Source organism: Malus sylvestris, chromosome 15 (assembly GCF_916048215.2).
Source record: "Malus sylvestris chromosome 15, drMalSylv7.2, whole genome shotgun sequence".
In the NCBI taxonomy this organism is placed as follows: Eukaryota; Viridiplantae; Streptophyta; class Magnoliopsida; order Rosales; family Rosaceae; genus Malus; species Malus sylvestris.
The window spans coordinates 553,812-568,462 of record NC_062274.1 but is presented as its reverse complement, the minus strand read 5'-3'; the positions used below and the strand labels follow the sequence as shown (position 1 = coordinate 568,462).

Here is a 14,651-nt window from a genome sequence, read left to right as displayed (position 1 = left end):
AGTATATGATATTAAATTATTTTTCAAAACTAATTAATATGGTGAGAATGAGACAATTCATTATAAATCTATGCAATATTTTTTAACTTAACTAAGTAACATGAAACACGCTATTTAGTACTACGGTGTGATGATATTCCTCTTCGCTTAGATGTGAGAGGTTTTAGATTTGAATCTCATGGATGACGAATTCGATGTCGAATTAGATTGCCCATTGTGTAGATTAGTCGAACTCCTCTATCCTTTAGTGTAAAAATATCGATATACTAAAAAAAAAAAAAAACATGAAACACATGCACCTGTTTTATTTGACACACAAGCGAATTTGCTTCGATGATATGAAGGAAACAAACATTCCACTCAAAACCAATTGGTTATGCAAAGCGACCCTACCCCTTTCTACATTAGGGAACACGCATACAAGGTGTAAGTTCACTAAGAACGAAAATAGTTAACCCATTGTGAGGCTAAACCCACTTTTCTTCCTTGATGTATATAATATGGTTTGGTAAAAAAAAAAAATCCAATCTCAAGTGGGCTCACTTTAAATCTGCTCGTAAATGAAAATTTGAGATCGGCCCATTTGAACTCAAAAACTTGAAATACGAAAAAAGTGAGATCAGCCCATTTGTATTTTCTGATTGTTTCCGGATTACATCGAAACGTCCCCTTAAACTTATTCATAAGTTCATAACTACGCGGAAGACCGTTTGTTAGTTTACACCTCGTCGCCAAACGCAGAGGAACACCCAGCGCAACCGCATTTTTTTATTCCGCCTCCGCTTCCGCTTTCTCTTCCTCCTCTTCCTCCTCTCTCTGAAACGACCTCGTCGTGATCTGCTATCAGCGATGCAAAACGGGGATTACTTGTCGGCTCCGTATTACCAGTACCCCCCTCCACATCAAAACCCTAATCCTATCCCCAAGCCCGCCGATCACCACCACAACCCCTACGCCTCCGCACCGCCTTTCACCTCCTCCGATTACTCCCCTTATTCCCAATCTTACCCCCCATATTCTCTGAATCCCGATCCTGCCCCTCCTACCGCTCCTTCCTTCAACCCTTCCCCTCCAATCTCCAATCCCAATTTGCAAACCTTCAATCCCACGCCACAGCCGCCTTCTTCTTTCCCTCCGTTCGAGACCCATTCGCCCTATCAACCGCCGCCACAGCAGCAACCTTATCAACCACCGTACGAATATAACCAATCGGCTCCCAGTTACGCCACTTTGCCGCCCTCGATTCCCGCCAACCCTAACCCTAATTCCAATCCCTCCTCTCCGTTTTCGTCCGTTTACCAGAGCCCGTTTTCTCAACCTCCCCCTTCGGTGCCGCCTGTATATGAAAATTCTTACGAGAATTCTCTGAAATTTGATCACGGCGGTGGTTCCGGCGGCTCCTATTTAGATGATAGGTATGGAGGATATAACCGAACCCGAACCGATTTGGGATCGGATCCATATGGGAAGCGGTATGATGCAGGTCTGGATGCGGGGTACGGTGACGGTGTTTATGCTTACGGAGGTAACAAGGTGGAGCCGTATGGAGCTCGTGGCACTGCACCCAAGTCTTCAAGCTCGACTTTGTTTGATGATTACGGAAGGTCGATCAGTGTCCCATCTGGGAAAAATACGCCGGTGAGCTCGACCAAGATCGTCCGGGCAGTACCCAAGGCCGATACTCAGGAGGATGCAAAGAGTGGTGTGCAGAAGTTTCGGGTCAAGCTGTTGGCTGAAAGTGGAGGGCAGAGCACCATGGATGTCCTTTGCCAGGTATGAACAGGGAGATACTGCGTTCTATTTAAGTCCAAGCTTAAACTTTAATAGAAGCATTAATTACTTAGTTATCCTTGTGTTTACTGTGATGGGATTTTCACACTGTTAATTTTCACTTGTGATTGTGTTGGAGCGGGAACGGATTAGTTTCGTTAAGTCGTTCAATATGCTATGGATTTCAATAAGTTTACATTATAGCATAGGTTACAACTGTAATTGGAGCCTTAGAAATCAGGTTTTCACATAACTGTTCTATAGAAATTGGTAAGCGGGGATTAGATGCTAATTAGATAGAATTAGAGCACTATGGCCTCTTGGTCTATTTTGGAATGGATTACCCACTATTGTTAAATTGTTTGAGATTAACTCTGCTCGATGTTGTTTCTATATGCTGTTCCTTGGACTGTTCTATTTTTGAAATGCATATTATCGTGAAGCTCTTTCTGGTTCTGGATGATCATCTTTATGTTGGTTCAAAGTATGGGTAGTGTTTTGAAGGCCACCCCGTTGCTCTTGTTTAGTTCCATCCCCTTCCTTTCTTTCAAATCTTTCCTATTGATTTGTTAAGTAAGATTTGCCGATTCTAAATTCTTATTCAGATTGGTTTGGATGGTATCCGCATGCTTGATCCTGCTACCAGTCGGACATTGAGAATATATCCCCTCGAGACCGTTACAAGATGTGATGTAAGTTTAAATTTATTTTAGCATCAAGTTCGTTAGGGAACTGTTAGTTTATGGATTGAGGTATTAAGTGATTTGTATGTTTATTTTCCTTCTCATGCAGAAAACCGACTCATCCACCTTTGCCTTTTGGTCAAAGAGTTCTGTGGATATTGAGCCAAGGCGTATTAGATTGCAGTCAAATAGTTACACTACCAACACCCTTTTGGATACAGTGACTGCTGCAACTGTACAGGTTGGAAACTAGGGAATTTTGCCTTTCCCCTTGCCCTGAAAGAATAATGGTTCCCCTTCTTTATTGACAACGTGTGATTAGGGCCTAGGTGATGCTTTCCTTGTTTCTGCACCTGTTATTTGACAAGTTATGTAGGAAGTATAAACATTGATACTTGATTTAGATGCTTGTGATGCATTGGATCTATGTAAAAGTTACAGAAGGTGGGTGGGATTTTTCGTTTCGTGTTTCAGTTATATATGTGTTTGTCTTGAGCAGGGTGGTAAACTACATAGATTGACTTATGTGTCCGAACTTTTAGATTCATATTGATCAAATAGGCATGAGCAGTCTACGTACATGAGGGGTATCGTTTCATTTTGAAGTAAAGCCAGCTGATTTGTCTGTGCATAAGTGCATTTATATTAAATGTGTTCCTTCGATGGCTAGTCTCTAATGATATCTACTGGACATATTTGCAATTCCATGTACTGGTTGGTTTCAAGCATTCCTAATTGGGAAAATGAAATCTCTATCATTTAGTTTGGAACTTATTGAATTTTGTTTTCAACATCTTTTTGGCCTTCTTATACTGAAAATGGAAATATGAGCTTACTGTGTGTCTATGTTGATACTATGATTGGAGGTTCTGTCTTTATAAAATTATATGCTTTTTTGAAGATCTGAATGGTGCATAATATGGTTCATATTATGTCCTCAAGACTATGGTTAACCTTATCTTAGAGATTTTGAATGTTGATTACATTTAGTGATGTATTGTTCTGACCTCTGGTAACTCAGCTTAAGGAAATGGGTGGAAGAATCAAGCCAACGGAATCCATAAGGCCAAGTGAACAGTCTACAGAGAGAAAGAAAGGATTAACCGATTGGATGAACATTATTAAACCGGGAAATGAGGAGAAAGATCATTGGGTAATATTAACCTGCCTCCCTTCCCCTTTTGTTTTCTTTGTAGAATGATACAAATGTGGTAGTGCCACCTTTCAACACAGCATCTCTTTTAGCAAGTAATAATATAATCTTGCTCTACACTTACTTATTTCATTACTGCTGTTTCTTAGGTCCCTGATGAAGCAGTTACAAAATGCACGGCGTGTGGGACAGATTTTGGGGCTTTTAACCGCAGGGTATGTCTAAATTTAATGTGGCATTCTTCATTGTTTGTTCATGTTCTCTTCATTTGTACTTATGGATTTCTCCCCCCATTTTAGCATCACTGCCGGAACTGTGGAGACATTTTCTGCGACAAGTGTACCCATGGCAGAATTGCCTTAACTGCTGAGGAGAATGCTCCGCAGGTTCGAGTTTGTGACCGTTGCATGGTACGTCTCTAAGCTTCTTTAGGGTTTATCACTGTCAGTTGATCATATTATTCCAACTACATCAGTAGTAAATCAGTAGAGGGGTGTGGAGAGGACTGAAGATTCCGTTTTATATTTTCGGTATATGTAATTTCCTTGTACTTTTGTTGTGGACTATACAATACAAAATGGTTTGGTTTCTGTTTTACTGTTATCATGTTCATGTGCCATATAATTCTGGTGGAATCAAGATTTCATATGGTGTCATTATCCTTTGTAGGCTGAAGTGACTCAGAGGCTCAGTAATGCTAAGGAAGCATCTAGTAAACCTGCAGGACTTCATAGTCACGAGGATCTTGCCAAGAAGCTTCAGGTGATTTCGGTGTTGTTCGTCTTTTGCTTCTACCAGACCAATCTGCTCTTAATTGACATTATGTTTTCCACGAAAGTGGAATTTATTTTGAACATAGAAGCTGAATTTATTTTAAGTCTCAGTACATGCATTTTTTTATACATGTCTGTTGTGCATGTTTGCCCTTCCCTTTTTTTGTCATAAACTCATTTTATTTATTTTGAATAGGAGGAGTTGGAAAGGAATCGCAAGGAATCTTCAGGTAATTTCTTTGCTTGTTAAGATTAGACGTTGGAAATATGAGTAGACCCTCCATTGAAAGGAAATTTTTATGTCTTAAATTTTTTGGACAACCTGTGCATGTTCAATGTCTGAGTTAAATCAGTTGGGTTAGTCTTGTAACATTTAAATATTAACTTAGGAGCCAATAAAATAAAATAAAAACAAAATATTAGCTTAGGAGCTAGAAGCTATATGAACGTTTACCGTTTGCATGTTCATTCCTCAGGTTCAAAGTCTGATGGATCTGGAAGGAGAATGAGAGAAGTTGCCTGTCCTACATGCACGGTCCACTTGCAGGTAATATATTATATAGAAGTTCAACTGATTTTGAAGTGAAGTAGTAGTGTGCATGTTTATATTTTTTTGTGTATGTGGTGATGGAATTACTGGAATTGTTGCAGGTTCAAGTTCCCAGCTCGGGGTCGGAGACCATTGAGTGTGGGGTTTGCCAGAATCCATTTCTTGTGAGTGCTCATTGATTCGAAAACAGATTCTCATGACGGCACTCAATTGTTATTTATGTAGTTTCCCGGTTCAATTTGTTTTATTGGATTGCTTATGTTTCCTAATAATTTGGAAGAGCTTTTGCGGGTGTCGGTGTTTTTCTGGATTGTTGTTTGACCAGATTGGCTGCTGCTTTCTGCTGTTTAGATTGTAAATTAAGATTTTTACTTGTAAGCCTCATCAAACAGAGTCTTGCCTTTTTTAGCGAAATTGATGTTCATATAATTTACTTCTGTATATCAAACACATGATGCCCCACTTGTGTATGTGTAATGGTTCATCAGTGTTGACCTTTGTTTGCGAGTCTGGCGTGACCTTGTTTCATGAGAGAATGTGTCGCGTTTGCGGTCATTTGGTTCGTGATTTCGATGTATTAACAAATGTATGAATTGAATGCCAATTTCCATTTGAACAACTTTTGTTAACAAAATGATTTTCTCGTGTTGCCGTAATCCGGCAGCCGTTGGATGTTTATGTCATGTATTTGAGATTTTGATGTGGTCATTACTTTGTCGTGCTGTTTATTTCTTAGTTACATAATTAGTAGAGACTATTACTCTGAAGATACGCAGAGAAGGATGAAGAAATGTCGAGGAGTCCACTTTAAACAAAAAGTTGGTGGTCGCGTTGTGAAATCCGAAATGTGACAGACGAAAATTAAGAATGCCTTGAAAATAACAATATAGAAACGTTAAAAGATTTTTTAAAAAATGAGATTTTTTATGAACTTTTTACATGGTAGACGTTAAACTATGAAGTAATAAGGAGCCTATGAAGAATTTTGATAAAATCTCCTTAGCATTTCTCCAAAAAAATAAAACTTAAAGAATATTGAGAAATTCTCCTTGGTATTTCCCATAAAAAAAATTAAAATAAAAAACTTGAAGAATAATGTAGGTAGTGCCAAGTGTGATATCGCTTGCTACATGGGCCTAAAATATACTTTTTGAACTAAAAGGGGTATTGTTATTCTTTCTTTTGTTTTTTTTTAACCTTTCACATACTTTTGCTAATTTTTATTTATTGATTTTCTTCAATTCATTTATTCCGAATGCTAAAAATTAATAGTGGTGTATGAGAAATAAAAATGTGTATGTTGATATTTGATAGTACTATCCAAGGGCTTCGCTACCTAGCTTATCAACCAACACGTAAACAACCTTGTCCACTGGTAAGGATTTGGCATTAATACTTTGATGGTGACCATACAAATGCATCCATTACTTTCAAGTTAGATCAGACCATAATTTTGCTGACGGTGATTTTCTATTACGCTTAAGGCATCAGAAATTCTAGTCGTTTCTTGATTAAGAATTTAATAACTAAGATTTAACGAGTAAAAACTTTGATGTATAAGATACACATGAGTTTAAGAGAATTTTGGTAGGCTAACGTTCGAATGAGAGACTGGCTATTTTGCTTAAAAATTTAAGAGTTAAACATCACATCTTAACGAGTAAAACACTTGTAACTCAAGTGATAAAAAGAGCTTATCTAGACGCTTAGAGATTCAGTGTTTAATAAATCCTCCTCCCCCAATGTCGGTCGATTAGAAAGAAAAAAAACATGACAGCTTAGTTAATAGGATTTTATGGTTGGTAGGTAAAATGTCAATTTCATAGTTTTTTAGTTGGTGCAATCCTACTGCTTTATTTATAAGAGAAACTAATGAAAAATACTTGAAAACTTTGAGTTTTAACAATAATGATAAAATAAAGAGTAAAGTGAATAGTAACAGGTTTGACTTTTTAGTGTAAAAACATGATTTTTAAAAGTGAACCGTATCGCGAATTTTTCGTTATAACTCATTTATTTATATATTAATAGAATTCAAGATTTTGATCATAAAATATGGTGAACGTAGTAGGCTGTGTAGATAGAATGATGAACATATATAAAGTGAAGATGGGAGGAAGATAAATTATTATACTCGAAACGATTAATGAATCGAACCAACAGCTGTTGCTTGCTTTGTGAACAGTTGAGCTATTAACACACTGCATTAATTTGGCGAGTGGTACGTGAAATGAGCACCACCTAAAAATACAGGCTACAGCTGGGAGCCCTTTAATTTCTCTCCTGTTTTAGTTACAGAAAAACTGAAGGAAATTGTTATTAGCACTTCAAAAATCTCATTTTACACTTCAAATTTTTTATATTGGGAAAGAAAAATACACTTGTGAGGAGTGTAGAATGAGATTTTTGAAGTGCTAATAACATTTCCCAAACTGAAAAGGGAAATAATTAACTAATTAAATGGTTTTTTTTTTGCTTGCTTTCTTCGTCCATTTAATTTTACAATTTTGTGAAATTTTAATTAATAAATAATTATGATGTTATATTCTTGCACCACCACCATGCATGCAATAGGACCTCAAGATCATACGTAGACTGAAAACTCTTTCAGTTAGTTCCCGAACCGTCGAACTTTACATATGTGGTTGATTCGGGGGATTTCCTTTTAAAGAAGGTAGCCAGCACCTGTCATCATGAGAGAGGGAGGAAAGCTCGGGAAGTTTGTTCTTTATTGCTTTGAGTGAGAAGAAAAAACGCTAATTTTGGTGTAGTTTGACGTCCAAACTCTTAAGGATCTTGGTTCTTCGCATCTGCTTTGTGTGGTGCGGGAGGAGAGTAAAGCGACGTCTTGATGTGAAATTTGCTTCATCTAATCCTTTTACCATCTTCGATTTTTACGATCTTTGTACTGGCATTCTTCTCTTTTAATAAGATAATTCGCTTTAAAGAAAGAAAAAAAAAAAGCTACGACAGCTGCACAAATTAAACTTGTGCTCACTGCTTCTTCACCTATACTGCCTAAAATATTTATCTTTAATTAAAAGGTCAAGTTTATGACACTGATAAGAAAGGTATACAAACATATTTTGATGAATCGATGAGTATATACGACTTTCCTTTTGCCAAGTAGGTATAAGCAAGGTTTAAATCTCATCCTGCCATCCAACGCACATAAGTCATATGAAGAGGCCATGTGGCTGATGAAGAAATTATAAATAACATTTTAAAATGTTTTAGTTGAGAAATAATGACATTTATATGGCTAACGTGTAATTGGTCTTAATTAGTTACTTAAAGAGTAAAACCATTCACTTTCCAATTTATTTGACATGCATTATTTTAAATATGAAAGTTTGTAACACTTAATTAATGGTCGGAAACACATAGGGTGTGCATGAAGAAAAAATGAGTGGAAAAAGCACTTTTGAAATATAATTGGGTAATGGTGGGTTGTCCTTGATTTTTCGTTTCTCTTTCTTACAAGTAGACAAAAATATCTCTAAATCGCAACACTAGTGAACCTCTAATCTATCTGTTAAATAACTTTCATTTCCCATTAGGTTTAGGCCCAGTTTGGTATTGATTTTTTTTTTCACCAAAAATTGCTTCACTTTAAAGTTATGCAATAAAAAAATGTTTGGTAAAATAAAATATCCTATTTATTTTAAAAGTAATGGCCTTCAGACAGCAGCTTTTAAAAACAGTTTGTAGTTGCTTTTAAAAGCTACTTTAATAAAAAGCAGAGTTGTGCCCTCAATGAATATTTTTAATTCCTGCATCTCATTATTTTTTTAAAATAACATTAATTATCCTCCAGACACATTTTACCCTTGTAGAAAAAGTGAACATCACTACCTACTGCTACAAATCCTAATCTCTTACACCACCATTGTTGCCACCATAACCACACCACAATCGCGCCGCCACCACCACCACCACCATTACAACCACCATCACAACCATACCGGCCACCACTACCACCACAACCACAACTACCATCGTTGCCGCCACCGCCATTACTGCAACTGTAAATACAATTGTCACCACTGCCACCACAACCATAACTGCCACCATCCCCATTGCCGTGCCCCTACCACTACTATTACCTTTGCAGCCCAACCACCACACCCCTTTACTGGCACCACCACCATCGCCACCGCCACCGCCACCACCACAACCATTGCCCTTGCCACCATTGTCGTCACCACTGCCCGCATTGTCCATTTTTATCATTATATACACTTATGTCACCTTTACATCGAAATTTACCAAACACTTTTACACTATTTTTCATACCACAACATTATTATAAATATGTTTTATTAAAGGCTCAAATATTTTATTTTGCAACTAATTATTTTTAAAGCACAAAAAAAATAGTTTTAAGAAAAAAAAACACAACAATCTCAAATTAGCCCTTAATGGCAAAGAGAACGTCTTTTACATTACTTTCAACTATTTGTTTCTTTGTATATATAGAAATGATGGCATCTTGCACTGTAAATACGCAGTAAGACTTACATATATGCAAATTGTACATTGTGAATCCATTAGAGTGTAACAAATTCAACTGAAATGACTGCAGTAAAAAACAAATCTTAGTTATTTATTGTCATTTTTTTCTCTGTGGTAAATTGGAGAAAACCTTGGATATATTTGTTGGAGTTTTGAGACTCCTCTCCCACATCATCAGGGAACATAGTGGGAACATAGGATTTCAAGGGACTTTTATATATGTTTTGTCTTTTACAATATTAGTTAGGATTTGGACCATTTGGAAATGAATTGAAGGCTTGGGCCTTATAGTTGTGTGGTGTCACATCCCAAACCGGCTATGCCGTAGCACTATATTGTCCATTTTGGGCTCACCATTCCTTCACGATTTTATTTTTGGGAACTCAAATGAGAACTTCACAGTGGGTCACCCATCCTTGGATTACTCTCGCCTGAACTCGCTTAACTTCGGAGTTCCGATGGAATCCAAAGCCAATGAGTTTCGAAAAGGCCTCGTGATATATGGAGGTGGGCATGTACATATAAGGCACATCACCCCCTTCCCGTTGGTCGATGTGGGATGTTACAATCCACCCCCCTTAGGGGCCTGACGTCCTCGTCGGCACACTCGCACCGAACGACATAATGGCTCTGATACCATTCTGTTACATCCTGGACCGATTTCACCATAGCACGATATTGTCCGCTTTGTGCTCACCATTCCCTCACGGTTTTGTTTTTGGAAACTCAGATGAGAACTTCCCAGTGGGTCACCCATCCTGGGATTGCTCTCGCCCGAACTCGCTTAACTTCGAAGTTCCGATAGAATCCAAAGCTAGTGAGTTCCTAAAAGGTCTCGTGCTATATGAAGGTGGGCATGTACATATAAGACACATCACCCCCTCCCTGTTGGTCGATGTGGGATGTTACATGTGGATTATGTTTGTAAAATATAGCCTAATACAATTAATATTAATTAATCGGATTCATTAATTTTAAATTCGGATTAAGTTTTTAATTAATTTATTATTTAAAAAACGTTTTGATTAAGAGACATAGCTCTTAGAAAGAGTTGTGTATTTTCAAGTTCGCTGAACAGGTGTTTGAAAATGTGTGAAACAACTTATATATTTGCAATCACAGTTTTCAAGTAGGATCATCTTTTCTTCCTCCTTATCTTCTGTACAAACTTTCCAGAGAGTAAACACACAAAACAATTAGCTAGAATTCTATAATCCAGTGCGGGTTGTAGAATTAGGTAGTTGTATCCTATTCGAGCAGACGTTATAGAACCACAAGCACAAGAGTGAGATGGAAATACTATTCGAAGGACATAACTTTTGCGATAGCCTCTACCTGTTGTAATCAAGTTAGTACCATTTTAATTCTTGTACTTATTTTTGTATTTCATTTTGTATGGCAAATATTTTTAGTTAATAAAGTATTAGAATTTCAAATTCTGTTATTTTTATTTATTTCTGAATTGTTCTCTAACAATATTTTATGAAGTCTCCTTTTAGAGCAGTCAATGACTAAAAAAAAAGGGGCAAAGTCACGATATTTTCACATCTTGTCTTATATATTAAGGCACTAAAAAGCACCTGGAGGAGTATTAGGGTGAGACCAAACAGTCTTCCAAATTACTTGGATCAGGATTATTCGTCATGGAGTCTTCTTCTTCTTGTTCTTCCCAGTTGCTGTCGTCCCGGTTGATATTATGCGTTTGTGTTGTAGTTTTTGGTGTTTTCCAGTACCCTACCGCCACAGAGGGACTGGTGATGCTGCCATCAAACCAGACCTTTCCGGCGGTGATTGTGTTTGGCGATTCGATCATGGACACCGGCAACAACAACCATCTTAAGTCACTTGTTAAGTGCAATTTCTCTCCTTATGGACGAGATTTCCAGCAGCACAAGCCTACTGGCAGGTTTGGCAATGGCAAGGTGCCCTCTGACATCATAGGTATAACAAACCTCTCTCGCATACAAACATACATTTATCCATTTATCCATTTCGTCATGTTTTTCCCCTTTTGTTGAGTTGCTTTTCTTAACACTTGTATCTACATTTTCAAAATTTATTCGAAAAGAATTGGACAAAAATCCATGCATGAGAATTGCAAGTGAATAACAAAAATTCATATTTTATATGTCTACATTAATTTTGGTTATGATCAGCGTCACAATTGGGAATCCAAGAGTATTTGCCGGCATATTTGGATCCAAATCTACGACCGCAAGATCTCCCCGCGGGAGTTGTCTTTGCTTCAGGTGGCACCGGATATGATCCAATGACACCCCAGATAGTGGTACGTTGTTATAACACGCGCGCACATACACATATGTATATATCAATGGAATAAATTGTTGTGCTCAAAGATTATACTTTCTATAACCAATCCGTATTATTTTTCACAATGTTGATGATAAAATGCAGTCAGTTATATCAATGGATGATCAGTTGAAAATGTTCAAAGAGTATATCGTGAAGCTCAAAGGCGTTGTTGGAGAAGAGAGAACCCAGTTCATTCTATCCAACGCTCTAGTTCTGGTGGTTGCCGGCAGCGATGACATCGCCAACACTTATTTTACCATTCGCATAAGAAAAGCTCAATATAGTGTTCCTGCTTACACTGACCTCATGGTCAACTCTGCATCTAGTTTCGTCAAGGTAACATAAAACTTGAGAAATTTGCACAAAATATTAACTGAATTTTTTTACTTGGGAACCTTTTCAGTATTTTTAAGTCTATTCATGTCATTTGATTCAACTAGGGTCCATGTTTGCTGATGAGTTTTAAAGAAAATTGAAGGAAAGTACAAAGACAAATGTCGTGCAACACCTATTTTGGCAATAATATAGTACATGTTGATAGAATAATTAAACAATTTCAAGTACTCTAGCTAGTCGTGATCTATGGATTGAGAACCTGTCCAACACTAGAGCTCGCAACCGAGCAATTTAGAACTTTCAATTTAAATGATACGGTTCTTATTAGTTTATCTGACTGGTTTATCTCACATATAATTTCTCTCCAACATTCAATTTGAATGCTCCAAATTGTCTAATTCGTGGGTTTTGGAGCGTGAGATCCTGAAAGAATATCAATCCGTGATACATGACGAGAATGTTTTTAAAAATAAGGCTGCCGTGTCATTTCGGTGCCAAGTTGCAAGACAACAGGGAGTTTGGGTGATTAATTGTAAATTTTTCTATTTCAATTTTCCCTTGATAATAATTGACCCACTGGATTAACAAGTTATAAACAATCCCTTATTTACTAATGATATGGTAATTAATTGGTAGGAATTGTATAAACTTGGGGCGAGAAGGATCGGCTTGTTCAGTGCACCGCCAATAGGATGTGTGCCTTCACAAAGAACTTTGGGTGGAGGAATTCTGAGAATGTGTGCAGAAGAATACAACGATGCGGCAAAGTTATTCAACATCAAACTGTCCAGCTCACTCAACTCCTTGAGCTCCGCTCTGCCCCACAGTAAAATCGTCTATGTGGATATTTACAATCCACTGCTCGATATAATTCTCAACCCTGCCAAAAGTGGTAATTATTCTAACTAAATAATATGCAGTTGAGACTAGTTTAATATTTTGAATTGGTTAATGATTTTTGGGTTAATGAATTTTAGGGTTTAAAGTTGTGGAGAAAGGTTGCTGTGGAACGGGGAACATAGAGGTAGCAGTGTTGTGCAACAAGTTCGATTCTACGTGTGAAAATCCATCCGATTATGTGTTTTGGGACAGTTATCATCCTACAGAACGAACCTACAATGTACTCCTTCCTCCACTTCTTCAGAGATACATTAAAGACTTCTTTTTTTAATTAATTAATATGCTTGTTAAATCAGCATATATGATATTATGAATTGATTGTTTATGCACGTCGCTAATCCTCAATTCTCAAGTCAAGTCATGTAATCAGCTTTCATATTTTTGGAAGAAAAAGTAATAATAAACATTATATTAATTTACTTCCCTCAGCTTTTTGTCTCTCTGAGTCTGTGTTGGTGCCCGCTCAAGAAAGTGCTCTCACTCTATAAAAGTAATTAAATTCAAGTAGTATTTTTAAATATCCAGTTGATTCCAAGTTATCCTTAATTAAGGGATTAAGTATGGTTGTCTTTGATTTAGTGTTTAGCAAAAAAGTAGGTCATGGTTGAATTTAGAGTGCAAAATGGCTTCTGAAGAAAATGTACCACAATTCATTAATATTAAAATCTTGTTGTATCATGCAAGAAATCCAAAAATTTTGAATTGAATAGTTTAAATTGACAGTTGCACGAATGATAGTTCGTTATCACGAGCCCATGCTCGTTTTAAGAACAAATTCAACACGTTGCATGAGAAAACGACCTATATACACGATCGATGCCAAGTTTTAGACAGAATTTTCAATGTGATCGGAATACGGAGTAGTACACCACGTATCATTATATAAATAGTAAGATATGTATGTCAAAATGTTAATAATTTAAAAATAAAATTTTCCACCACTTATATAAAAATACATGATGTATCACCCATGTTCCGGTCATAACGAAATTTTCTCCTAAGTTTTAGATGACCACTTGGCAGGCAAGCTACCACGTTATAGATATGGATGTATATATATTATAATTTTGTAATAAATTTCTGGGTTGAGAATTTACCCAGAGGGCCAGAGATGCAGTTGGGAGATTAGATGCATGCATTATTACGACATAGTTAAGTACGATGTGACTTGGAGGACGATCAATTATTTATTAACAATCAAGTGACACAAAAAACAAATAGCTAGTAAAGATCGATGAATTACGAGTTCGCAAGTCGTTGCTCTTCACAACGAAGCTGGAGGAATGCATGCACCATTAGATACTCTTATTGTTGGAATTTAAGAATATTTTATTATTTGAATTTGGGCTTAGCCCATTAATATTAGGGTTTCGTTTTCTTACTTATTAGAGTTTGGTTAATTATCTATATATATGGTGCTTTGTAGCTTGAATAATAATAAAGTTATTCACAATGTAGCTTTTTAGGGTTTTGTAGCCGTTTTGGCATTCTCGTTAGTTTAATAATATTTCTATTATTTTGTATTCTTGTTCGTTGCGCATTGTGATATTCAACTTGGTATCAGAGCAGGTTTGATCATTGGGAATTTAATCTGCTCTTGATTGGTGTCATTTTGTTTGTATCAGTTTGTATTAATTAGGGTTTTGCTGCTTGAAGAA

The 14,651-nt window shown here is 36.8% G+C and overlaps 3 protein-coding genes across 4 annotated transcripts; 2 read left to right on the top strand and 1 right to left on the bottom strand.

Annotated features, from left to right (window-relative positions):
• Positions 1-675: 675 nt before the first annotated feature.
• On the top strand, positions 676-5,548 carry LOC126603558 (protein FREE1-like). 2 transcript variants are annotated; one of them, XM_050270441.1, is made up of 10 exons: positions 676-1,773; positions 2,376-2,462; positions 2,563-2,694; positions 3,475-3,606; positions 3,756-3,821; positions 3,906-4,016; positions 4,276-4,368; positions 4,579-4,609; positions 4,856-4,926; positions 5,031-5,548. In XM_050270441.1, the coding sequence occupies exons 1-10, from the start codon at positions 850-852 to the stop codon at positions 5,106-5,108; spliced, it is 1,725 nt and encodes a 574-aa protein (XP_050126398.1). In that variant the 5' UTR covers positions 676-849; the 3' UTR covers positions 5,109-5,548. The 2 variants fall into 2 exon arrangements, with proteins under 2 accessions (XP_050126398.1, XP_050126397.1); XM_050270440.1 differs by having other exon boundaries at positions 677-1,773; positions 4,576-4,609.
• Positions 5,549-8,799: 3,251 nt separating this feature from the next.
• LOC126605746 (uncharacterized) lies at positions 8,800-9,153 on the bottom strand. The gene has a single exon (XM_050273181.1). It carries the CDS (start codon positions 9,151-9,153, stop codon positions 8,800-8,802), a length of 354 nt encoding a protein of 117 aa, XP_050129138.1.
• Positions 9,154-11,017: 1,864 nt separating this feature from the next.
• On the top strand, positions 11,018-13,412 carry LOC126603559 (GDSL esterase/lipase EXL3-like). The gene is made up of 5 exons (XM_050270442.1): positions 11,018-11,385; positions 11,601-11,731; positions 11,860-12,093; positions 12,730-12,985; positions 13,071-13,412. The coding sequence occupies exons 1-5, from the start codon at positions 11,088-11,090 to the stop codon at positions 13,262-13,264; spliced, it is 1,113 nt and encodes a 370-aa protein (XP_050126399.1). The 5' UTR covers positions 11,018-11,087; the 3' UTR covers positions 13,265-13,412.
• The last annotated feature ends 1,239 nt before the right edge of the window (positions 13,413-14,651 follow it).